The sequence below is a fragment of the Geotrypetes seraphini genome, chromosome 11, assembly GCF_902459505.1.
Source record: "Geotrypetes seraphini chromosome 11, aGeoSer1.1, whole genome shotgun sequence".
Classification (NCBI taxonomy): domain Eukaryota; kingdom Metazoa; phylum Chordata; class Amphibia; order Gymnophiona; family Dermophiidae; genus Geotrypetes; species Geotrypetes seraphini.
In genome coordinates, this window is record NC_047094.1 from 37245934 (window position 1) to 37272416 (window position 26483).

Below are 26483 nucleotides of genomic sequence, written 5' to 3' on the forward strand. Positions count from 1 at the left end.
AAGTCGAAACATATGGACAGTGGCATATGTCCCAGGTCTGCCTCAGGTGCGGTCTTTGTAAAGGGTGCAGGCACCCATTCTTCTCTCCGCCCCTTCTTTTCCCTTCCCTCGTACCTCTAATTTTCCTTGCGTGAGCTTGCTGCCCACGTCAGTGTCGCCTCTCTCTAAGGTCACTTCCAGGTCCTATGCCTAGGAAGTGACATCGGAGGGATAGCCAACATGACGCAGGCAGCAAGTACGTAATGCTGCTCGCACAGGGAAAATGAAAGGTGTGAGGGAAAGGGACAACGGGGTGGGGGGAGGGAGGAGCACTACTGCACCAGGCGTCACGCATCCTCGCTATGCCACTGCATATGGATATGGTGTTTACTTGCCCAAGAAAATGGATCTTTTTCTATGGACATCATTTACTTGGCGCTTTGCTCATAATGCAAGTCCAGTGCAACAACAGAACACAGTGGGTGGGTGGGTAAAATTGAACTATAACTGAAACTGCAGGTTTGACTGCTCTCATTGCTGGGGTATTTTGATTCCATTATGTCCTCTGTTTTTCTGGCCTTGAATTTTAGGATATATTTTGTTTTTACCTAGTATCTATAGTACCTTGTAGTTCTGAATTAGAGAATGACACAGGGACAAATTTTGGATCTTTTCCAGATAAGCCCCGCCAAAAAGTTAACTCCCGCCACCCAAAAAAAAATTATAAAAAAGAGGCGCGATCTGTAGAAAGTAAAGTGTGTGTGTGTGTGTGGGGGGGGGGGGCCCGCACCCCCCCCCCCCGTCGGAGCCCTTAAAAAAATGGTCGACAGTTTATCCTATTTTTTTATAATGTTAAGTTTCATATCCTCTTTTTTATAATCTTTTTTGGGTGCCCCGCGTTGTGGGGTTGTTGTGCTGAGAACTTCACTGGTTAAGGTTGCGTGCGCTGGCAAAAGGTGGCGGGGCTTAACTTTCGGCGCGTCCACTTTTTCCATTAGTGGCAGGGCTTATCTGGAAAAGATCCCAAATTTTTCCCTATCCCCACGGGAACTCATTTTCCTGTCCCCGTGAGTTCTTTTCCTGGCCCTGCCCCATTCCTGCAAACTCCGTCTTCATCTGCACAAGCCTCAAACACTTTAAAATCATAAGTGTTTGAGTCTTATGTGGTTAAGGCAGGGACAAGGACAAGGACAATGACAAAACTCACGGGGATGGAGATAAATTTGTCTCCGTGCCATTCTCAACACTGCACCACTCTAGAAATCATAATGTGGTAAAAGTGAGCCAAATATAGAACGATCAAGTCATTGTGACATCACTGATGAGGTTGACTCTTAGGCATTGGTGGAATGACATCACTGGTTACCAGAGAGAAACTTTTTACACTATTTATTCAGTTTTCTATACTGTTCTCCCAAGTAGAGAATGACAAGGGGACAAATTTTTTTCCCCATCCCCGCAGGAACTCATTTTCCCATCCTGATCCAGCGAGTTCTTTTCCTGTCCCTGCCCTTGCCCCATTCCTGCAAACTCCATCTTCATCTGCACAAGCCTCAAACACTTTATAATCATAAGTGTTCAAGGCTTATGCAGTTAAGGCAGAGCTTACAGGAATGAGACAGGGGCAGGCCCAGCAACAAAACTCGTGGGGACGGGATGGGGAAATCGAGTTCCTGTGGGGACAAATTTCTCCCCCTGTCATCTCTATTCTGAATCTTATTTTATGGTAGGATGGCTAACTAAAGGACACTTGCCCTCAAAGGATGACATAACTAGAAGGCAAAATATGTGCATTACTTTTGTATATGTAATTTGCATACATAAATAGATTTATATGGATGCAGCATTACTAATCATTGCAGTTATTTAAATAGAAATACAGCCTACCATATTGTACTAGACCAGTGCTTCTCAACCTACGGTACATGTATCGTAGGGGGGTACGTGGGCTGCCTGTTGGTGGTATGCGGCCTGGCCGCCAATTTATGCCCATCTGCTGCCCCCCCCTACACACCACTCCTTGCGGTGGGCAGTATGGGTGGATAATTTGACAAGAAATTCCACAGATTGCTTGAGTTGGATATGATGGTGGAGAGGGAACAGTGGAACAGATTGAAGAGGATGCAAAGTGGGTGAATATTGGACATAGTGATGGAGAGATGTGGAATGGTGCTGGAGAGGGGTGATAGGAATGGGCATGGGGCAGTGGTGAAAAATGCTGCACATGATCCGGGGGATAAGAGAAGGAGACATATTGGACTGGGAGGGGAATCAGAAAGGAGGAAGGGAGGGGGATGTCTGACTACTGGAAGGGGGAGGAGATTTGTGTGAGAGAACTTGCCCATAGTGACTAATCAGTACAAGTACTTTTTATGTATCTAATATATGGAAAGTTTAATTAGCATTCCCCAAGACCTTGGCCGAGATTGATTGTTTATAAAAAATAAATAGAAGAAATGGCATTACAATTAGTACTATTATTATGGGGGTGGAGTTGGGTGGATATGGGGCAGAACTTGGGCTGGGGGTACTCAGTTGGTATTTGGCTTGAAAAGGTGGAGAAACACTGTACTAGACTACCAAGTAACCTGGCATCTGGATAGGAAACTATGCAGTTTCCCCACTAATGATTCTCTCAAGGTCCCAGTCTCCCTTAGTAGGGTTACCATATGGCTCCAGAAAAAGGACGATGGATTGAGACATATGGATTTTACTTCCATTGCCTTCAATGGAAGTAAAACCCAGATATTTAAATGTCCTTTTTTTTCCTGGAGCCATATGGAACCTTACTTAGGATTATTTAATTTGCATTTTGGGAGTAGGTATGAGTTGGAGGGAAGGTTGGAGGTAGAAACGTGTCTAGACATGTAGTGGGAAGTGTATGTGTGTCACCGAGGTGGTGTGGGTAGAACTGTGTGACTTCATGGATAATGGCTGGGTGGGGTGTTTGAGTGAATTGGACTTTTGGGATGGTAGACCTTTGCAACAACAGGGCAATCCATAAGATCCACTATGGTGGTACAAAGAAGCAGATCGGGAGTATTTTCTTCAAAACCTTTATTCTCTATGAAGTGTAAAATAAACCAAGCAAGCCCGACGCTAGTTGTGTTTTGCCCACACAGGGGCTGTGTTAGAGGATTTTATTTTATACATAGAATAAAAGTTGGTAGACTTTTGGCCTGACCACATATGGCTTCTCTTATGATGTGGAAGCCACTGTCACCCTTGCTGTTACCTTGACACAAAAATCCATGAGAAGTGTAAGTCTCATTGGTGCTGGTCCAAAAGGTTTGAATTGGTCCCACTGGAAAATTTGACAACAGATTATCTGCAATTATCTACAATTTTGGTTTGGTTGGTCTATGATGACAGATATGAAACAGAGCTATTTTTGTCTCCACAGACTACCAGGCCATTCAGACTGTTCAAGCAACCATGATCCTGGCTACAATTCTTTGTTGCATTGGGCTTTTCATCTTTGTCCTTCAACTATTTCGCCTGAAGCAGGGGGAGAGATTTGTTTTCACTGCCATTGTCCAGCTTTTGTCATGTGAGTAACTCTGCAGCACTGTTGGAGTGGTATTAACTGTTTAACAGGATAGGTCATTTTCCAAATGCTTCAATATGGGTAGTTCTTGTACAATTACCTCTGGAATCTGCACGATAGGGTAATTTACCTTTTTCAGTCTGGAAACTAGGAAACTTGAAACAAACTTCTAGCCCCTCCCTCTATGGTCATCTCCTGTCACTTACCCCTGGATATCCAGTTTCATTTCCTATAGTCTGAGCTGCAGGGACTATCTTTTCTGCACATGCTTTTTTATTTTCTAAAGTTCTAATCAACTGATTCATTCTTGGCTTTGGTCTTGTCCTGGTGCTGCGGATTCACCCGGCAGGGAATTCCTTAGGTGGGAGATCATACTTTATGAAAAAGTCTGCGTCTGGGGGGTTACCTGTTGGTAGAACTGTGGTAAGCCCCCTGGCCAGCCTGCTAGTCAGATTGGGTCCCTAGGTTCAGGAGCCATTGATCCCGTTTGTCAGCTAAGAGGTTAGAGTGCAGGCTGTGCGGTCCTGTGGAGGCGCGGCTGGGATCAGGACCGCTTGTCTTCCCTAATTACCCTGAGAGGTCCTGGTAATCACCGACTGAGATTGCAAGGAAGGTGTGGCAGTCAGAAGACCTGAAATCCTTGCATTCTCTGTATCAGACTTGCCTGCCATTCTGTTCTATGCAGCTCCTGCTTCTGTAAGTGTCTGTGTGCATGCTGGATTGGGGGGGGGGTTCCTAAAAAGGGGTTTTTGGATGGTTTCCCTGCATGCCCTACCCCCAACCTGTAAAATTGCTGTTTTAGGGCAAAATTGGCACCTGTGGCGGCCATCTTGGATTTTCTTTAAAACTTTTAAAGTATATTTTTTGACCTTAGGAGCTTCATTTTTGCTCCAAATTTCACAGATGGCTGCCTCAGGACAGGATGGTATGGATTCTTGCCATAATTGCGGCGGATGGTTGCTGGATTTGCAGCCGTGTTTCGTGTGTGCCACTGCTCACGAGGGGGGCGAACGTGCGCAAATTTCACGCTCAGCTCCTCTAGAGAGGCCCCACATTCCGCCACTTCAACCGGAGATGCGAATGAAGCATCTGGTGTGTCTAAAGAGGGTACGGAAGGCACTTCCGTGATACGCAAGCGCAGTTCCGGAGTAAAGTTTCACAAATCTACTAAGCACTCTAAAACTGAGGCACGCAGAGTGGCTTTTGCCACTGGTGAATTTTTCCCTCCCGAATTTATTAATATGATGCATCAGGCCTGGTTAAAAAGGCTGCGCCTGCTTCTTCCACTCAGAATCCAGTGCAGCAGATGGGGTCTGCACCTTTTCTGGATTCCAGCAGGTCGCTGTGTTTTATTTTAGTTAGTACAAACAGGGCTTTAAATCACATAAAAATGGCTTCAGCCAACTTAACAATAAATATCTACTAACTTTAAGAAGCCTTATATTGCACTTATGTTTTGTTTTTTTATTACCACATAATAAATATATTTATATCACACTTATTTAAATAACATATTACCAAACCACACTCTCTGTGAACAAATCATACTACACAACTGTTTTCTTTATAAAATAGCTCAACCGGAATACCCCATTGGCCCAGAAAACCTGGCTTGGAGCAAAGCCTTTTCAGTTTCAGTTCCTTTCAACACCACATTGTCCCATTTTTTAAATTATCACATGTTCTCTTGCTGTATTGCAAACTGTTGTGCCATGCCTGCTCCATGGCCCCCTCCCCCTGTCTGCCTGTATTGCTCCCGTTCTTACCCTCTCTCCATCCCAGCTTCCTAGTGTCTTCTGGCCCACTGGCACAAACTGCTGCTCCTCTTCAAAGCAGCCTGCTGAGGATCGCCGGCCGGCTATAGTGAATCTTGCAGGCCACTTTCCAGTTCGGTAGCATGTTCCCTCTGACCACGGGATTGCATCAGAAGGAACGTGCTACCGAGGTGGAGAGTGGCCTTCGAGGTTCGCTACAGCCGGCCGGCAATCCTCAGCAGATTGCTTTGAAGAGGAGCAGCGGCGGCGGTTGGTGAGTGAGGGAGGAGTTGCCGGCGTGTTCTCCTTACCTTTGTGTTCGGAATTCAGCACGGAGGTAGACAACACGGTGGCAGGGATCACAAAACCCTAAGTGCATGTGCGCTTAGGGTTTTATTATAGAGGATAACAGCAGCAGCAATGCGGTTCAAAACCTCTGTAGCAACTCTCTCCTCCTCCAAACTAAAGGCAGATTACACCTTCCCCCCTGCATTGCCTTGTGTAGATTCGCCTCCATTTATCTAAATTATCTCCATCTGTCACTTTCCGCCTCATAACACATGCCACTTCACCTTGTTTAATCCTGTTGGTTCAACAGTTTTCCATTGATGGATCAGCCGCTGTTCATTATGTAATAACATATCAGTCACATTCCCTCCTCTATTCAAATTCACATGAATAAGTACTACAAACCCGACATCACTCACATGATGACCCGCCTCAACCCAGTGGCTAACCAATGGCATATCAACCTTATCAAGCCTTAGATTACTCAAGTGCTGAGCAATTCTGAGTTTAATTTTCCTTCTACCACATACCACTTGCCACAAGGGCATTTAATGCCATATACTACTACCCATTGGGTGTTACAATTAGTGTAGGCTCACAACTGAAATCGATTACCAGAAAAGGATACTATCACTTGATCACATATTCCATGGCATAATCACAATAAACACAAGCATTACGCCTGAAGTGCCCTGTGAGAGCCCCTCTATTCTTATAGGTCCCCCTCCCTGTAGTCAATCTGTCAGCTGCAGACGCGTCTCTGGCATGAATCTATCATAATAAAATCCTAAGCACATACTTACAACTTCATGATCTCTGCCTCTGTGATCTGTAGCTCTGTGGCAGTGTTCGACACGTTCAGCAGTTTGTGTGCGGTGAACCCTTTTCATTTTGGTTTAGTTTCGGCAGCAGCGGACCAGGGGTGTTTGAAGTGGCAGTAGGCCAGACGGGAGGTAGGCTGGCTAGCTTCGAGGGAGGGGCCTGGGATAAAGGCTGGAAGGCAGTGAGGGGGGATATGGGAAGGGAGCACTTAAGACATAGGAAGAAGGAAGGAGGGAGGGAATAGAAAAGGACAATTGTTGGGCCTGAGTGTAGAAAGTGGCAAAGTAGAGAGATAGAGAAAGAAAGAGACTGACAGACACATCTACCCTAATGTAACAGGCTTAAACGCTTATACTTTAATAGTTGCTCACTAAAGATGAAACCTCAGCATCCAATCCAGAGGCTGCAGTATATACTAGCTGACAGTCCCTGTGCTCATACACCTTCCAATTGCAAGAGTGATCTTTAGTGACAAATGAATGGATTCAGCTCCAAGGAAAGAGTTTGACCTCTCAGCCAGTGGGTGATTCTTGGTTGAGCTGGCAGGAAATGAAGAACATGCTGCTGTTGGTAAGCAATGTAGCTGTGTAGACTTTACAAATACAGTGGTGCCTCGCATAACGGACGCCTCGCACAGCGAACGCTGCGCACAACGAACTTTATGTCTTGATCCGTACAACGAACTTCGTTTCACACAACGAAGTCGCCCGAGCTGCATCCTTCCGCGCAGGCACTGCGCTTAACTGCCCTCTCTCCGCCTGGTTCCCTCTTGCCCCCCCGACTCCCCGACACGATCGGGGCAAGAGGGAGCTCAAGCCCTCTTGCCCCCCCCGACTCCCCGACACGATCGGGGCAAGAGGGAGCCCAAGCCCCCTTGCCCCCCCGACTCCCCGACACGATCGGGGCAAGAGGGAGCCCAAGCCCTCTTGCCCCCCCGACTCCCCGACACGATCGGGCCAGGAGGGAGCCCAAGTCCTCCTGGCCACGGCGACCCCCTAACCCCACCCTGCACTACATTACGGGCAGGAGGGATCCCAGGCCCTCCTGCCCTCGACGCAAACCCCCCCTCCCCCCAACGACCGCCCCCCCCCCAAGAACCTCCGACCGCCCCCCAGCCGACCCGCGACCCCCCTGGCCGACCCCCACGACACCCCAACCCCCTTCCCCGTACCTTTCTGTAGTTGGCCGGACAGACGGGAGCCAAACCCGCCTGTCCGGCAGGCAGCCAACGACGGAATGAGGCCGGATTGGCCCATCCGTCCCAAAGCTCCGCCTACTGGTGGGGCCTAAGGCGCCTGGGCCAATCAGAATAGGCCCGGGAGCCTTAGGTCCCTCCTGGGGGCGGGGCCTGAGGCACATGGGCCCAACCCGACCATGTGCCTCAGGCCCTGCCCCCAGGAGGGACCTAAGGCTCCCGGGCCTATTCTGATTGGCCCAGGCGCCTTAGGCCCCACCAGTAGGCGGAGCTTTGGGACGGATGGGCCAATCCGGCCTCATTCCGTCGTTGGCTGCCTGCCGGACAGGCGGGTTTGGCTCCCGTCTGTCCGGCCAACTACAGAAAGGTACGGGGAAGGGGGTTGGGGGTGTCGTGGGGGTCGGCCAGGGGGGTCGCGGGTCGGCTGGGGGGGCGGTCGGAGGTTCTTGGGGGGGGGCGGTCGTTGGGGGGAGGGGGGGTTTGCGTCGAGGGCAGGAGGGCCTGGGATCCCTCCTGCCCGTAATGTAGTGCAGGGTGGGGTTAGGGGGTCGCCGTGGCCAGGAGGACTTGGGCTCCCTCCTGGCCCGATATTGTCGGGGAGTTGGGGAATCGGCGGGGCAAGAGGGCTTGGGCTCCCTCTTGCCCCGATCGTGTCGGGGAGTCGGGGGGGCAAGAGGGCTTGGGCTCTCTCTTGCCCCGATCGTGTCGGGGGGGGGGCAAGAGGGCTTGGGCTCCCTCTTGCCCCGATCGTGTCGGGGAGTCGGGGGGCAAGAGGGCTTGGGCTCCCTCTTGCCCCGATCGTGTCGGGGAGTCGGGGGGGGGCAAGAGGGCTTGGGCTCCCTCTTGCCCCGATCGTGTCGGGGAGTCGGGGGGCAAGAGGGCTTGGGCTCCCTCTTGCCCCGATCGTGTCGGGGAGTCGGGGGGGCAAGAGGGCTTGAGCTCCCTCTTGCCCCGATCGTGTCGGGGGTGCCAGGGACCACACGGAGTCACCCACCGTACCACCCGATTCGGGTAAGCGCAGGTATCGGTGGGTGGCTTATTTGCGGGGGGGGTGCCTTATTTTACATTTTTTTCTAAAAAGGGGGGGCTGTCTTATTTGATGGCCCTGCCTTATCATCGGGGAAACACGGTAGAAAAAAAAAAAAAATGAACAGTTAAGTCCCAGTTTTTGCCGCTGAGACTCTGCCCTCTCTCACTGTAAAATTAGACTCTACTTAGTCTGTCTTTAAATTTAAAAAATGTGTGTTGTTTTAAAAAACAATTATGTTTTTAGATGTATCTAAATAAAAATAATAACCAAAAATTTATCTTTTTTTATGTCATCTTAGCATATTTTATGCTGCAGAACGAATTATTTTTTTTTACATGTATTCTTATGGGAAAACGCGTTTCACATAACGAACGTTTCGCATAACAAACTTGCTCCTGGAACCAATTAAGTTCGTTGTGTGAGGCACCACTGTACTTTTATAGCATGCAGTAATCTGAAAAGACTGCTTTCTGCAAGTAAATTAATTAAAAAAAAAAATAGTGAATCTGTTCTTAAATAAGAGTAAATAAGAGGTCCCATATTTTGATATTCTAAAAAAATGCAATATGCTCTTTAAAAAAAAAAGCAATGATGCAGGATTTCTGTTCCACAGTATCTTCTGACAGAACAATAAAGCACAGTTACTTACCATAACAGGTGTTATCCAGGGACAGGAGGCAGATATTCTTGACTGACTGATGGATGACTGCACCGACGGAGCCCCGGTACGGACAATTTTAGAGTGATTGCACTCTAAGAACTTAGAAAGTTCTAGTTAGGCCGCACCGCGCGTGCGCCTTCCCGCCCGAAGGCGCGCGGTCCCTAGTTAGTATAAGCCAGCTAAGAAGCCAACCCGGGGAGGTGGGAGGGACGCAAGAATATCTGCCTGCTGTCCCTGGATAACACCTGTTACGGTAAGTAACTGTGCTTTATCCCAGGACAAGCAGGCAGCATATTCTTGACTGATGGGTGACCTCCAAGCTAACAAAAAGAGGGATGGAGGGATGGTTGGCCATTAGGAAAATAAATTTTGTAAAACAGATTGGCCGAAGTGTCCATCCTGTCTGGAGAATGCATCCAGACAATAATGAGATGTAAAAGTATGAACTGAGGACCAAGTAGCAGCCTTGCAGATTTCCTCAATGGAAGTGGAACGGAGGAAAGCTACAGATGCTGCCATAGCTCTAACTTTGTGGCCCGTGACAGAATCTTCCAGTGTCAGGCCCGACTGAGCATAACAGAATGAAACGCAAGCAGCAAGCCAATTGGATAGAGCGCGTTTAGAGACAGGATGACCCAACTTGTTAGGATCAAAGGACAAAAACAGTTGAGGAGATGATCTGTGAGGTTTAGTGTGTTCAAGATAGTAAGCCAAAGCACGTTTACAGTCCAAGTCTCTGGTCTTTTTGGGAACTAGAAAGAACCTGGAGTAAAATCCCTGACCTCGCTGATCTTGAGGAACTTCTTCGATGGCATTGAGAAGGAGGGACTGAACCTCTTGAGCGAGAAGAAGGGACAGACTTGTTGGAAGCAGACTCTTTTGGCCGGCCTAACGGCGGAGGAGTCTTAAAATTGAGGGAGTAGCCGTGGGCTATGATAGAGAGCACCCACTGGTCGGTGGTGATCACTTCCCATCGAGTCAGAAAAATGTTTAGTCGACCTCCAATAGGCTGTGGAAGAGGACAGGAGGGAGGAAGACTGGCGATGCCCTGAAGAAGCGAGTCAAAAGGGCTGAGTCGGTTTAGGCTGAGTGACAGGCTTTATGGCAGGCAGCTGTTGTTGGCGAGCCTGTTGTTGTTGCTGCCGTTGCCTCCGAGGCTGAGGAGGATGAGGCTGAATCGGTCGAGCAGAAAAACACCTCTGATACGACGTCTGCTGCCTGAAAGGACGAGGAGGAGGAGGAGGTTTCTTTTTGTTTTTCAATAAAGTGTCCCACCTCGTCTCATGAGCAGAAAGCTTCTGAGTAGTGGTATCCATAGATTCTCCAAACAGCTCATCACCCAGGCAGGGAGCATTGGCAAGGCGGTCCTGGTGGTTTACATCAAGGTCTGAGACGCGGAGCCATGCCAAACGTCTCATTGCTACAGAGATAGCAGTAGCTCGGGATGTCAGTTCAAACGTGTCATAGATGGAACGGACCATGAACTTCCTGAGCTGCAAAAGACTGGCAGTGCATTGCTGAAAAGCAGAAAGCTTGCGGTCAGGAATATACTTTTGAAAAGTGGCCATCTGCTGGATAAGATGTTTCAGGTAAAAGGAGAAATGGAAGGCATAGTTACCTGAACGGTTGGCCAACATAGCATTTTGGTAAAGCCGTTTACCGAATTTATCCATGGTCTTGCCCTCCCTGCCAGGAGGGACAGATGCATACACACTACAGCCTGCAGATTTTTTCAGGGTTGACTCCACCAGCAACGATTTGTGTGGAAGCTGAGGTTTGTCAAACCCTGGAATAGGAATAACTTTATAAAGTGATTCCAATTTCCTTGGAGCTCCTGGAATAGTGAGAGGAGTTTCCAAGTTTTTGTAAAAAATTTCCTTTAAGATATCATGAAGGGGTAACTTTAAAAATTCTTTGGGAGGTTGGTAAAGTCTAAAGCATCCAGGAATGCCTTTGACTTCTTAGAATCAGATTCCAAAGGGAGAGAAAGGGTGTCTGACATTTCCCGAAGGAATTTAGTGAAGGAAGAGTGCTCTGGCTTACTAGCAGGATCCTGCACCGATAGGTCAGCCTCATCCGATGAAAAATCCTCCTCGGTACCGAGGGGATCCTCTGAATCATCCCATAAATCAGGGTCTCGTACCGATGGAAGACGGCCCTGAGAGATAGGAGTAGAGGATTCGGTATGCTTGGTCTTGCGTACCGATTTGCCTGAACGCATCGACACCGTACCCGGTGACTGTAAAACGGGACGGGTGTCAGAGTGGTACTGGATCAGAGGCCGAGTGAGCAGTACGTCGAAGAGACTTCGGCTCTGCCGATAAAATAGGCATAGACATGGAAGAGGCAGATTTAAGCGGTGTCGATAACGTCGATGCCGACAATATAGGCTGGTCGACGATCGGTACCGTAGGCTCAGTGGGGACCGACACCGGAAGGCTCGGAGTTAGCAGAGCTGGGAGTAGGTGTTGTAATTGCTCCTTAAGCTGGACCTGGAGGATGGATGCTATTCTCATCCAAAGACGGTCCCGATGGCACCGGTACCGCTTTTTTCTTGCTCGGTACCTGCAGTGCAGCTCGACGCTCAGGTGAAGTCGATGCCGATGAAGAGGCACTGACTTCTATGGGAGCGGAGCCGGCGCGCAGTCTGCAGGACTTGGCTCACTGCATGTTCGACTGGCGGACCAAGGACAGTAGGGGATGGCTTCTTAGCCGGCTTACCTACAGGGTGCGACACCGACGATGGATCTTGCGGTGTCGAAACCACCGGTGTCAACTTGGAGGAAGTTGCTGGAGTCGATGCCGGGGGAACTTCCATGGCGGCACCGAAAAGAATCCGCTGCTGAATTTGGCGATTCTTCAAAGTTCTCTTTTGAAGAGAACTACAGCGGGTGCACGTTTCTGCCCTATGGTCTGAACCCAAACACTGAAGGCACCACTTGTGTGGGTCAGATAAAGAAATAGGGCGTGCACACCGCTGACACTTCTTAAAACCCGGTGAAGGGGGCATGAAGGGAAAAACGGCCGTAGCAAAATCGAAGCCCGAGGCTTCGATGGTGCCAACAGGCCCCGCCGGGGCCGACCGAAAAAAGTCGAAAAAAAAAAAAATGGACTTTTTTTTTAAGGTAAAGAAAAGAAAATAATAACGTGAAGAATTTCACGAAGAAAAAGAACGCGCGAGCGGGAAGGCGACAAAAAAGGAAAATTTGTCCAACAGCCGTTGGAAACACGCGACTTCTTAGCTCCGCGGAAACTAAGAAACTGGGGACCGCGCGCCTTCGTCGGGCGGGAAGGCGCACGCGCAGTGCGGCCTAACTAGAACTTTCTAAGTTCTTAGAGTGCAATCACTCTAAAATTGTCCGTACCGGGGCTCCGTCGGTGCCGTCACCCATCAGTCAGTCAAGAATATGCTGCCTGCTTGTCCTGGGATAAAAAATGTACCGTTGGATGTTGCAGGGCACAGACTAAAATGGTCATTCCACTTGCCTAGCTCTTATTTTTGTTCCCATGAGATACAGTAGGGTCAGAAGGGCCTGGGTCATCCGCTTTGGGCTTGGGCTCCCTCCCAGAACTGCAGCACTCCTTTAAATGGCTGACAGGGATGCCAAAGCCCTGCCACCCAAATAAATACAGTTCCTGAGCTGTTTCCCTCCTCCTTGTCCTGCTTATTTAATGCAGAAGTTTGTGTCTTGCTTCCAGCTGCTGTACAAGAACTGAGCATGCTCAAGGAGGAAGGGGAACTGCGTGGGGGGCTCACCAGCATGTTTAGTGTAGGGGGTGGAGAGGAGGAACTTGTCTCCCCTCAATCCATCTCCAGATGCCTACAATTTGAGGGATGGCTATGCCCCTGGTGTGATGATAGCTCAATTTTCTGGTCAAAATGCTCCAGGTTCACCTTCTATATCTGCATCAAAACCAAAGGAAGACCTTCAGGATGGTACTTAGATGACCTTCTCTGAGTGATGGGCACAGGCTGGCTGATGCCTGCTTCTGAAATAATCACCCTGAGCTTTGCAATTTCCAACACTATTAACATTTTGAACCCAGTTGGCTCTTGCCTTACAACTGGGCTCACTAATACTCATGAGGCAGTTTTGCATACTTAGCATTCTCTAATTGAAATAATCATCTGCAGACATTTCTTAATTGTTTGGTAATACCTACACTGGAACTCATCAGGCTTTGATTTTTCTTTTTCTCTCTGCAGGTTTGTGTGTCATGATTGGTGCTTCTGTGTACTCAGCCCTGCATAACGAATTCCATACGAAGGAGCCGCAGATCATAAAGAACGGCAATTACGGATATTCCTTTATCCTAGCCTGGATTGCCTTCGCTTTCACTTTAATTAGTAGCATTATGTACGCAATACTAAGGAAACGCAAGTAAATACCAGCAGCAGCTCGTCATTCTCAGTGCTACAAACAGAACCAGAATTGTAGTAACCGTTTTGTATATAACCATTTTATGTGGTTTTGTAGGAAAAGTATTACTTTTCATGAAAAAAAGTACTGTTTTTGGTAGAAACTGCGAGAGGTAAGGCAACTATACTGGAACATTTTATGCTACTAGGGTCAGAGGAAGAAGAGGCCCAGGCAACTTTCTGTATATTGTTTTACAACTTGAAATTATTTTGGTTGTTTTTTTTTTTTTTTTGTAATTTTAGGGTTAGTGGATAAGAGAATTAGCTGGATGTGTGGGAGGGAAAAATAACTGAACAGGTTTTTAGAGCTAGCACTAGGTCCCAACTGTTGTGTATGTGAAAGACCCTTAGAAGTATTTTTATCCCGCTTTGCATGTTGTAATAGCATAAAGATGGTAAATACCATCCAGTCTAATACTGCAAAAAATGCTTTCAAAAAGTAAAACCAGTTGCTTTTGTACACTTTGTGTGGTTTATCTTTTTTTTTCATATTGTATTAGGGATGGTACCTAATCAACCTGTTCATTCCACTGTAGGTCTACATCAGGCCTTTTCTCTACACTGTGGTAGGGTTTTGCAGTTAGCCATGCAGTCTGTTTTCATGTGTTAAAAATTTTAATATACTGCTTAAAAGCTCCTGACCAATGTAATTTACAATCTATGGCAGGGGTATCAAAGTTCCTCCTCAAGGGCTGCAGTCCTGTTGGGTTTTCAGGATTTCCCCAATGAATATGCATGAGATCTATTCATTGGAGAAATCCTGAAAACCCGACTGGATTGCAGCCCTCGAGGAGGGACTTTGACACCCCTGATCTATGGGCTCTTTTTACTAAACGGCACAAGAAGGTTTTAGCGCAGGCCAGCCAGTGATGTAAATGTTCTGATGCTCACAGAATTGCTATGAAGGAAAACTGCTTGAGTACCTGAATAAATGCTTGTAAACCGTTCTGAGCTCCTCTGGGAGAACGGTATAGAAAATTGAATAAATAAAAAATAAAATAAAATCTGAGAAGCATAGCAGGACTCACTGCCAAAGCAGGAGACCCAGTAGAAACCTGCCCATCTCTCCAGTGCAGGGGGGAGGTCACCTGCTGCTGTAGGCAAAATGGAGGAGATTCCTGCCAAAACCAGTGCAAAACCTGCCGACCCCACCCCCCAGCTGGGGAAATCCCTGTGTGGGTGCTAGGGGAAGCCCAGGCTTCCAACAATACAGGATGAAGAGAGAACAAAATCTCATCAAATAACTCTCTCATATCAACTTAATTTTATGTATCACTCACGAAGGGGACCCCTGCTCGCCGGCATCCGAAGCTGATGAGGATTCCCCTGTGTGGCAGCTGGAACACTGCGAATACAGGCCGGCCGCAACGATCTCACGGTGGGAACACAATGAGCTACTAGCTGAAAAATAAAAGTGCCGGTTAGCAATTAAATGCAATTTATCTCAACTGAAGGTGTCCCTTCAGTCTGGCACTGCCTTGGGATTTTTTTTTCTCAATATAATTGTAAGGGACAATTGAACAGACCCCACTGGCTCTCAAAGCTATATGCCTTGCAGTTGAGGTACCTCTAGTGAAAAAAATTAGGGGGGGGACAGGGGGAGGGACTCAACCTCTCAAGTCTGACGGACCCCTGAAAAGGTCCTCCAAGCTCAATCCGGCACTACAGATGTCAACAAGAAGGCCTAAATAAAATCCAATAGGCCTACCCTAAACCTCTACCTGCTGGAGCCTGAGAGCAGACCGATTGTATTTGGGGAAAGTATAGCCCACTTGTACTTCCGCCAAAAGTTTGTGTTTGTCTCCACCTGCTGGTTATGGCGAGTCATTACCCATCAGTGAGCTGTGCCAGTCTGGAGAGACGATTAACAAATAATTTCAAAAACAGAGGCAATGGCATCATTAATGAGCTTTAACAAGCTCATGACAAAAAAAAAAATTAAGGTTAATTGGGTAGGAGTTGTCTAAGTTGGTAGGTGCCTACTCCACACCACATCCAGGCACCTAACACCATATAGATGTGGTTAGGAGCAAATCAGGGGTGTTAAGTTAAGCATTGCTAGACGTTATTAGGCACCTACATTAGGTGCCTCAATGTAGATTAGTTAAACCTTGGCCTATATTAGAGACAATTACAACATAGGCATGATTGTTAGTGACACCTGTGTGATTGATACAATTAGGAGCCTACAAATGTGGATGTTGTTAACAGAATCTGGCCCTTAGTGTACAATAATTCCATTAGTGTGCGCTAAGCTTTAGTAAAAGCCTCAAAATCAGTGTTTCAAAAGAGTTGTCTTCCTAGCTTATCATATACGCCCTGAATATGAAGTCATATAAGCTTTAGTAAGGAAACAAAATGCTAAATATAAAACGGAATGCAAGTAAAAAAAAGAAATTTAAAGGCTGTTTCATATGCCATTTATCAAGGCTTGCACCAGAAATACAAGGTAAAAAGATCATACAAAACTCAATAGAGCAAAAAATGTATATCATTTGCAAACCAACTTAGTCAGGGTCATCAGAGAGGTCACAGAGGTTAGAATCTTTAGAAAAGATTGCAATTAAACAGGAAGATGGTTACTAAGCATTGATAGGGTATTTTATGTGAGCTGTAAAAGTTGGGGACCTAATAATATATATAAAAATGTATTACAAAAGTGGGCAGAAAACAAAAAAATTCAGGCTTGTTACAAGATGTCTATTTTTAGAAAAGTTTTTATTCATTATAAAGGAAGTCCATTTTTGGGAGGGCTCCCATTTACCAACATTGTAAGATATACAAAATGTGTCACTATTGTTCCCAGACTAGATGAAGGAGAAAATTTGAATTTTCAAACTGGTTGACATGAAAAAAGTTGTGGAATTTGCTGGGCCGTGTTCACAATAATTTAAAAAAAAATAAAAATAAAAATTCGAACACAATAAAGCTTTTCTTGCAATAAATAGTCAAAAGGTCAAATTTATAATACAGTACTGTGGTCAACAAGGAACCTTCTCATTATTTACAGTGTTATGCTTTGGGCAAGGAATGACCCCATTAGCTTCATTCTTTTTCTTGCTTCTGAATCCTTCCTCTTAGATAAGCAGAGGGAGCCCACAGGTTTCCATTAGGGAAAATCTGAGAAAAGTTTCAACAAAAAGAGTTCCCTACATTACAGTAAAAGATGTTTGCTGAACCCAAACAAGACATGTGACCAAAGTGCAAACTTTCCAGTTTGAGCAGTGATCTAACATAGTTCACAAATTAATTTATACATTTTCAGATGAGCCCGAGAGATATAATGTAATTGATTGTACATCACAAAATGGTCCAAAATGTCCATAAATATCCTTTGCTCTCAAAGTAAAATGGTACTTGCTACCACTTACAAATTGTGTCAGAGTACATGCCATTGGCAGAGGCCTAGCCTTTATTTCTCCTACTTTTATCCATTTAGGTGCACTGGTTTTGGGCGTTTCCTGATACATATATAGGAAATAACTTTGTATAGCAGCACATCTGGGGTTAATTGTGGCAACATTCCATGAAAGGGCAATGCCTTTAGGATTTATTAATTCAGTTAGATGTAGATCATATTTCTGAGGTGGTAGAGTATTTAGCTCAAGAGGCGGCACTGGATCTGGAGATGAAGTCTTCTGTAATGAAATGGAATCTATACAATCTTGAGAAGCCTACAAAAATACATAAGGAATATCAGATAGAGAATAAATATTTTTTTTTACAATTCTGTAGTAGGATATTCATTTCACATTTTACCAGATCCAGAATAGTAAGAGGCCAAACTTATAACTACAACTGGTTTGAGTAACAAATATGAAAAGTTGTTACATACCATGGAACAAAACTTGGTACATCAGTGAAAAAACAGTAATACAGTGTTTCCCCCAAAATAAGCCCTAGCATGATTTTTGGGGTAGGTCTTAATATAAGCCCTACCTCTGAAAATAATCCCTAGTCGCCGGCAACAGCAGCGCTCCCCCCCACCCAATCTCTCCTTCCCAAACCGTGAGACAGTGATGCGGCAGAGGAATGGCCCAGGCCGCAAAGCAGCCTGTCTAGATTGCTGTTGATTTGTTACAAGGTACATTTATTTCTGTCTCATGGTTTGGATGGGAGGGAGAGATGGGTTGGCGGGTGGGGGAGGGAATGGGAGGTGTGTGGTGGCGGATAGAAAGATACTGCACATTGGGATGGGTGAGAGGGGAGGAAAGATGTGGGGAGAGAAAGGAAATAGAAAGAATTGGGGTGGAGGAGAGGAAGGGAGAAATGATCATTGTACATGAAAAAAATAAGACATCCCCGAAAATAAGACCTAATGCTTTAAATTCAAATGCTACTGCATTAGAAAAAAAAAAAAAAAGTGTTCATTGACCAAGAATTAGGGAAAATAAAATTCAAAGGGCCCATGTAGGAAGAGAGCACCAATGGGCTGATTCTGGAAGTGGCGCCTGCCACGGTAGGCATTTACACTACCACATGTTAATCATTGACAGGCGCCGCTTCCAGAATCATGACTTGATGGGACTCTAGGTGCTAGAAATGGCCTACATTTTCAGGGTCTAGGGTCATGTCAGAATTGTGGCTAGGTGAGTATAATGATGCCAAAGTCTGGCGCCATCTCTAACCATGTCCCCTTCTGGATTTCGGCATCACTATGCACTGCTAGCTGCCAGAGAGATAGGTGCCGGTCTGGGAGGCTGCTTAGCAGTAGCTATTTTTTCTTAAAATCACCTTTTAATTGGTTTTAAAGGACGGTCAATTACCATGCCATTTATCAACAATTAAAACAATCAAGTTAGGCAGTGGTGGCCTGATGAGAATCAGCCCCTAAATATCTACATAGTTTAACATATGCATACTTCAGAATAAAAAGAAATTAGTTTTTTATCTTATTAATATCTTTTCTAGTAGATAGGTGTGTCATTCTGGACAGAAGGGTATTCTCCCCATGCTTGTGAGCCATGTAGAAGGAATCCACTCCAGGTTTTCAACCCCTCCTCATTCTACTGAGGGCTCTGCTGCCCTCTTCAGTTTGTACCAAAGCAGGCGATAGCCCTATTCAGATACACATTCAATGTACCTAGGATTACATTTATGGCATTACCTTAGCTAGATCTGATTTGATGTTCAATGGAGTAGAACTGGTGTTTTTAGACTCAGCAGACTCATGGCCTGTACCCAGAATAGTCAATGAACCATTTCCTGTACCAACGTTTTGCTTCTTTGCCAGAAAGTCTAAACATACACAAACAAAAGCAATTTGTAGATTCTATATAAACTATAGTGCGCTTTAAGCAAAAAGATACAAAGCAAACTGGATTTATTAATATTCTCACTATTTTCTAACAGCACGGAATAAAGTTTTTTTTAAGACACTATACAACTGGCAGAAACATGACAAGTTTACTTCTCATAAAATGACCACTTATAGTGCATTTGTACATTTTATTCCAGTTTGAGGATATTAGTGGTTTTAGAGAAAATGTCTCAATTTATTTTTTCATCTTATAAACAATGGGGGGAGGGGTGAATCAATGTTTATACTGTTAAAATAATAATAATAAAAAATTATAGTATCATTTTTGGTTAACACGAGAAAAACTATAGCATTCACAGCTGCCAGGGGTGGGGTGGGATTAGGTCAAGGAAATGGCGAGGGTTTGGACCCATCATTGCAGGGTTCTGAAGAGCACTGCTGCCTGGACCCTAGCCAATCACTGTTGCAGCAATAATTGGTCAAAACTGGGAGGAGATATAAAATGGGGAAAATTATTTCTATAGCACTACCAGGTATATGGATGGTTTTACAGACTTAACAGTCCCTGCTTTTACAGCGTAATTTTACAAGAGGGTGCCTGGTTTGAGAGGGCAAGTAGTCACCTACTTAGTATTTTCTATTTCTTTGATTTTTGATCTTGGAAATGTATTATATGTTGCTATTACTTATTTTTAAGTTTATCAGGTACTTTAGCTAGATTTTAAGCCTTCAGGACAGATAGGGTAGTTTTTCCTCAAATACATAATTTCATTTTAGTTTGATACATTGTAAACTGCTTAGGTCAGTAAAATGCAGGAGCGTTATAGTATCTTAAATAAACAAACATATTTCCAAAAGATACATAGGCACCTTCTCTCACTGTAAAATAAAGCCTAAAGAAGAGCAGTTATGTGAAGTCCTGTAGGATAGGCTTCCCATCTCTTCCCAAATTACCTCAATCTGATATCTGGCTTTCTTACTCTTCGTAAAATTAGATCTGTGCAAAGCATTCTAGACTTGAATTCATTACATACCTTGTTCCATGCATTTGTAGAGTCATGACTGGACTATTGTAATGTCATCTGGAGACAGGAGTGGCCTAATAGCTAGAGCTACAGCCTCAGCACCTTGAGGTTGTGAGTTCAAATCCCATACTACTCCTTGTGACCCTGGGCAAGTCACTCAATCCTCCACTGCCCCAGGTACATTAAATTGTGAGCCCACCAAGACAGATAAGAAAAATGCTTGAGTACCTAATTGTAAACTGCTTAGATAACCTTGAGAGGCATTTATATACCACCTATATAAATAAATCTATACTGATATTTCCAAATCAGAAAGCAAAAATATTTTAAACCTTGCAAAATACTGCAGCTCACGTTCTATGCTTTGCTTGATGTTTGACTCTCATACCGCTCCTTCAAAAGCTACACTGGCTTGCGGTGGACTACAGAATTCAATTTAAAATAATCACTTACCAAGATGACATTTGCTTACACCCCTATATGCTGACCTTTGCTCTGTAAATAACCATAGGTTTGTTTTGCCTAACCCTTCTCAAGCCTACAAGGAATCAACAACAGGGTGCTAAGGCTGTAACTAACCATTACACCACACTTTCCTCGGCTTAGGAATTGGTTATCAATAGAAAATAGAGGGTAGGGTTAAATGGCCATTTTTCTCAATGGAGGAGGGTAAAAATAGTGGAGTGGCACAGGAATCTGTATTGGAGCAAGTGCTATTTAATTTATTTATAAATGATCTGCGAATTGGAATGACAAATGAGGATTAAATTTGCAGATGACAAACTGTTCAAAGTTGTTGTGAAAATTGCAGGCAGATCTTAGGAAATTGGAAGTCTGGCCACCCAAATGGCAGATGAAATTTAATGTGGACAAATGCAAAGTGGTGCACATTGGGAAGAATAATCCAACTTATAGTTACCAGTTGCTAAGGTCTACCTTGGGGGTCGGCACCCAAAAAAAAGATCTGGGTGTCATTGTGGACAATATGATGACTCCTTTTGCCCAATTTGCAGCAGCAGCCAAAAAAAGCAAACAGGATACTAGGAATTATTAAAAAAGGGAAAATTATAATGCCTCTGTATCACTCCATGGTGCAACCCCACTTTGAGTATTGAAAGATTAGGTTCTTACCTTGTTGCAGTAGCTGTTGCTTCCCATTAGTCGCAAATCTGTAGAAGGGTGTCTCTTTAAAACTCTGAACTCCTTCTGCAATGGAGAACAGCTCCCTCTTCAGTTGGTACTAAAGCAATCAAACTCCACTGAAACAGAAGAAAAGAGAAGGAGGGGCGCAGGGAGCTTCCCCAGCAACAAACCATATTCTGTTCTGCTCTATAACTTATGATAAAGAATGCAAATACTTACCGTAACAGGTGTTATCCGGGGCAGCAGGAAGATATTCTCACATATGGGTGATGTCATCCATGGAGCCCGGACAGTCTGAAAGTGCTCCTTGAACATAGACAGCTTTGAGGAAAATGTTTTGAGCAATTGCCTAATTTCAAATCTACTCAGCTTCTTGACAGAGAGTCTGTCCCTCCTTAACTGTCTATGTAACACATTGTGACTTGATTGTTGGTGTGAACAAGGAAGGCAGGATTGGATATACTATTGAAAAGTCTTCAGAGCATGCCGAATCATTCTGAGTTCCAAGTGGGTTATGTGGAACTTCTGTTCTTGAGCAGATCAGTGACCCTGTGTTCTGAGACCGTCCAAGAGAGCTCCCCAAGCATATATGGAGGAGTCTGAGGTCAAAACTTTCTGATGTGGAGGCATTTGAAAGAGCAGCCCTTTGAAAATATTTGACAAATTTATCCACCACTGAAGAGATTGCAGTCACATCATCGCTTCCTCAATCTTCTGAGAGAATGGATCGAGAGCTTGAGACTACTGATATGCAGGGACCACCGAGTTGTTCCGAGATGAATGCGAAGGGGTAACGTGCACTGTAGACACCATGTGACCTAATAAGATAATCACTGGACTGACTGAGCTGGATTGCAGATGATAGACTTGATTGCAAAGAGGAACAAATGTTTCTGACTGCCGAGGTACAAACATCCTGAGTTGAATCGTATCAAGCAGGGTCCCTATGAAGTATAGTGGTTGAGAGGGATTTTGAAAAGCTGACTGTTGACTGCAGTGATGTGAGCTGTTAAAGATACTGCCACTACTACCTGGCAAATAATAAACTCTCTTTGGAAAGAGGCCAGGCTGAAGGGCAAAACTCTATTGAAAATATGGCAGGTTTATCTGCAACTGCAGCTGTAGATCTCATGTCAGGTGGATGTAGACTGTTCGTCTAGAAACCCTGATGATTCTGAGAAGGGGAAACTGTCCCTATGGCATGTAGTCGAAGCAGAGCCAGCATTTGTGAAAGCAGATATCTGCTGGGGGTTGAGAAGGCCTCACTTTGAAATGAGGTATAGTGATGAAATGAAGTAAACGTTGTTGATAACTTTAAGAACCCACAGGTATCATCAGAAATCAACATTGTAGACAACTTCAGATTGATTGAGCAAGTGTCAAAGAGAGAAAAGAGCGATACTCTTCAGAGGCACATGAAAAAAGGCTGAGCATGTTCAGAAGGAGCTGCCATGTGAGGTTGCTGAGGCTGCTGTTAGTTTTGCTGTTTTGCAGCAGCAGCTGGTATGTAAAAGTATATCACCCCTGATATGAATAGCAAGTAGACTGTGTTATTCAAAGCATTCTAAGGCCTTTCATGTTGTGATAAATTGTGCATGGCCACCACATCGGTACGAGAGGCTGTTAGCAATACTAGGTGTCTCATAGTGCCCGACACTGCAGAAAGTCTAGATAACCTCTCAAAAGCATCATAGGCTGGACTTGCTATTTATCTGCCAGCCTGTGAATTTGATAATATTCTAGAAGGTGCTCTGAAGGAATATGCTGCTGAAAGCCAGGCAATTTCCTTATCAGTTGCTTTAGATAAATGGTATAAGAAAGGATTCTGGTTGCCAGCAGAGAATTTGACCAAAACACAGCCTTGACGCTCTAGAGGCACTGAGGCAAAAATCAATGTACTGGAATATTTGTTAAGGGTTGATTCCAGAGGTAATGAGTGATATGAGCTATCAGACCCTGGACAAGAATGAGTTCAGTGTTCTCGGAACAATCATACTTAAAGATATGTCCCAATTTGTTGAGAAGTATCTCAGTAAGCCTGCCATATAAAGGCAACCTGATAAGCTCTTTGGGAGACACAGCATAGCCCAAGAACGTATGAACTCAGCAGTAGGTACAGTGCAACTTCCAATTTAACAGCTGCTAAATATATCCAAGAAAAGAAAGATCCACTGAAGGTCTTCATCTGAAAGATAGTTTCTGTAACAGTTCTAAAGGACTGCTATAAGACTCAGGGCTATATAAAGTAAGTGCACCATCTTTATTCCAATTGGAAATTTGAATTATAGAGAAGTTTGTGTCTTCAAAAAAATCTTACACTGTCCTTGGTACCGATTCAATGAAGACGATGATGAAGATCAATGAGTATCTCTTATTTGGTCAGATGCATAAGATCAACGCGATGAGAAAGGATGATACCTCAGCTTGGAATGCCTTGCTGAAGAAGCGCATCTATGCTTTGAAGCAGTGGATTGTGTTTTCGATGGAAAGCATCAATCTCAGAGAATATTCATGAGAAGTAGCATAATGCTCTGATGGACAGCTGACACCGGTACCTTGAAGCCTCATAGCACTATGCTTAAATGGGCGATACAGAGGGAGTCGATGCTAGCAGTGGCATTTTGTACAAATTAAGCATACTACCGAGCTCCCTCCAGAAGAACTCATGGAGTGTCTCCCAGTAACATATACCAGTACCGATGGTTCAACAGGCAGTACCCCTCGGTGCAGCAGGTTGTCTTGGAGAGGGTGCCTCGATGAGTGCAGAGTGTGAAGGAGAAACAACCTGTAAAAATGAACGATATTGTTGCTGTTCAGGTCTACATCAAAAGATTTGACCCTGAGCTCCTGAAGGGATACAAAGGCTGGCTCCACAGGTACTCCAAGATATTGGCCTGGGAGCACAGTCTACCCACGTGGGACTGCGTCCTTTCCCCGGTGAAGCTAGCCTGAGAAGGAGACCTCCAAGCACCAAAGCTACGCAGAAAATTTGAAGACTGATGGCAAAAATACCCAAAAATAACAAAAAGAAGCAGAGCAGATCAGAACACACCTGAGTTCACTTGCTGTAGGAAATACTGAAGAGGGAGCTGTTCTCCACTGCAGAAGGGGAAGAGTTCAGAGTTTTAAAACATCCTTCTGCACATTTGTGACTAATGGGAAGCAACAGCTACAGTATCTTTGCTACTGAATGCATTCAATTCTGGTCGCCGTATCTCAAAAAGGATATAGCAGAACTAGTAAAGGTCCAAACAGTGGCGTAGCGAGGGTGATAGGCGTTTGGGGCGGTGGCACCCTGACCCCCACTCACTCCTTCCCGATCCCCCTGGTGCACACGCTCCCCCTTACTTTCCCCCGTACCTCTAGTTATTCACCACCATGAGCAATAACTTCAATATGCTCCTCCCGACCCTATCACCTCTCCCTCTGACATCACTTCCTATGCGTGGCACCAAGAAGTGGGAGAGCCGACTCGGGTGCAAGGAGCACACTGAAGTTGCTGCTCGTGGCAGTGAATAACTAGAGGTAAGGGGAAGGGAGGGGGGTGCACGTGTGGTGAGAGGAGGAGGGGTGCTGCTGCTCCCAAAAACATGGTGTTTGAGGCGGATCACCCTCCCCCTTACTATGCCACTGGGTTCAAAGAGTGATCAAGATGATAAAGGGGATGGAACTCCTCTCATATAAGGAAAGAGTAAAGAGATTAGGGCTCTTCAGCTTGGAAAAGAGATGGCTAGGGGAATATGATTGAAGTCTACAAAATCCTGAGTGGTGTCGAATGGGTACAAGTGGATTGATTTTTTACTCTGTTAAAAATGACAAAGGCTAGGAGACATTCTATGAAGTTACAGGGAAAAATATACATATAACAGTGGTTAACGTAAGTGGTTTTAAGAAAGGTTTGGACAATTTCATAAAGGAAAAGTCCATAGTCTGTTATTGATACAGACATGGAGGAATCCAGTGCTTGCACTGGATCGGTAGCATGGAATGTTGCTACTATCTGGGTTTTTGCCAGGTACTAGTGACCTAGATTGGCCACCGTGAAGAGGGGCTACTGGGCTAGTTGGACCATTGGTCTGACCTAGTAAGGCTATTATGTTCTTACTTACCAGAGATGTCAGACTTGCTGACCTGTAGCTCCCCACCTCTTAGTTACTTCCACTTTGTGGAGCAGGACCACATCTGCCCTTTTCCAGTCCTCCGGTACCATTCCCGACTCTAGAGAAGCACTGAAAAGGCAGCCAGCAGAGCTGTCATAACATCCTTAAGTTCCTTCAGTACCCTCGAATGTACACCACCCGGCCTCATCGCTTTGTCCACCTTTAGTTTAGCCAGCTCATCACGAACACAATCCTTTAGCATACCACCCATCCCTATTTGTGTTTGTCTTCTGTGGTCCTGCTCCTGTGCATGTGTGTAGTAGAACGGGGGGAAAGGGCAGTTCCACTTGGCATAAAAAAGTTGTTAATATTAAATGATCAAACATAAGCATAAACACAATCAATGAGGTAAACTTTGAGATGGCAAACTGAATTCTTGAAATAGGAGAAATATGTTTGATTTGGATATATAGCATTAATTTGAAATTTGGATTATTCTGTACAGCTGAGTTACCTTTTTCAGATTTTTGCTGATTCTCATCTTCAGTTAGATCAACCAACAGTAGGGTTTGTTTGAGGACATCTGCTTTTGGAACCTGTAAAAACAAACCTAATTTGAAACTAGTGCTTCAAGCATTAAGGCCAGGTTTCACAAAACAAAGAAAGTTGAAAAGGCCTACAAGCTAATTTGCATGCACAATTTAAGGGAAGACTAGATTCTTACCCTGATAATAATCTTTCTAGTAGAAACACATAGGAGTCTTGAACCAGTGGGTTATTCTCCTTTACTCATAAGTTTGTACAAAGCATCATCTACCTTTTTCTCTCAGCTCTGCCTTCAGCATCTCTGGGCTGTGCCCTATCTTCTCAATTCATATCAAAGCAATTGACAATTCCTATAAGGATGCGAGATACAGGGTACACCCCGAACAAGCCATTTCTGTTCTGATCTGCAACAAGTCAAAGGCAACAAACAACAACTGAAAAGATGGAAATGAACAAGCCACCTATCTGAGTCCTAGAGAATGGCACAGGGACAAATTTTCCCCGTCCCTTGTGATCTCTCTAGCTGTCCCTGTCCCATTCCTGAAATCTGTCCTCTGCACAAGCCTTGAACACTTTAAAATCATAAAGTGTTCAAGGCTTGTGTGGTTAAGGCAGAGCTTACAGGAATGGGACAGGGATAGAACTTGCGGGACATGATGGGGGTATTGAGATCCCACGGGGATGGGAACAAATTTGTCCTCGTGTCATTCTCT

General features: G+C 45.0%; 2 protein-coding genes across 5 annotated transcripts in view; one reads left to right on the forward strand and one right to left on the reverse strand.

Annotated features, from left to right (window-relative positions):
- EMP2 (epithelial membrane protein 2) overlaps positions 1-14158 on the forward strand; it is a 79699-nt gene extending 65541 nt beyond the window's left edge. The window contains exons 4-5 of the mRNA XM_033915140.1: positions 3383-3529; positions 13484-14158. Coding sequence (XP_033771031.1) covers positions 3383-3529; positions 13484-13662 — 326 coding nt within the window. The 3' untranslated portion in view covers positions 13663-14158. The remainder of the gene's footprint in view (positions 1-3382; positions 3530-13483) is intronic.
- Positions 14159-16395: 2237 nt separating this feature from the next.
- The window catches only part of ATF7IP2 (activating transcription factor 7 interacting protein 2), a 94876-nt gene continuing 84788 nt past the window's right edge, over positions 16396-26483 (reverse strand). For 3 of the 4 annotated variants that reach the window (XM_033963728.1, XM_033963727.1, XM_033963726.1), the window contains 3 exons: positions 25739-25820; positions 18804-18934; positions 16396-17370 (listed from right to left, as the gene is read on the reverse strand). In XM_033963728.1, coding sequence (XP_033819619.1) covers positions 16948-17370; positions 18804-18934; positions 25739-25820 — 636 coding nt within the window. In that variant the 3' untranslated portion in view covers positions 16396-16947. The remainder of the gene's footprint in view (positions 17371-18803; positions 18935-25738; positions 25821-26483) is intronic. The other variant, XM_033963729.1, reaches the window with a different exon arrangement.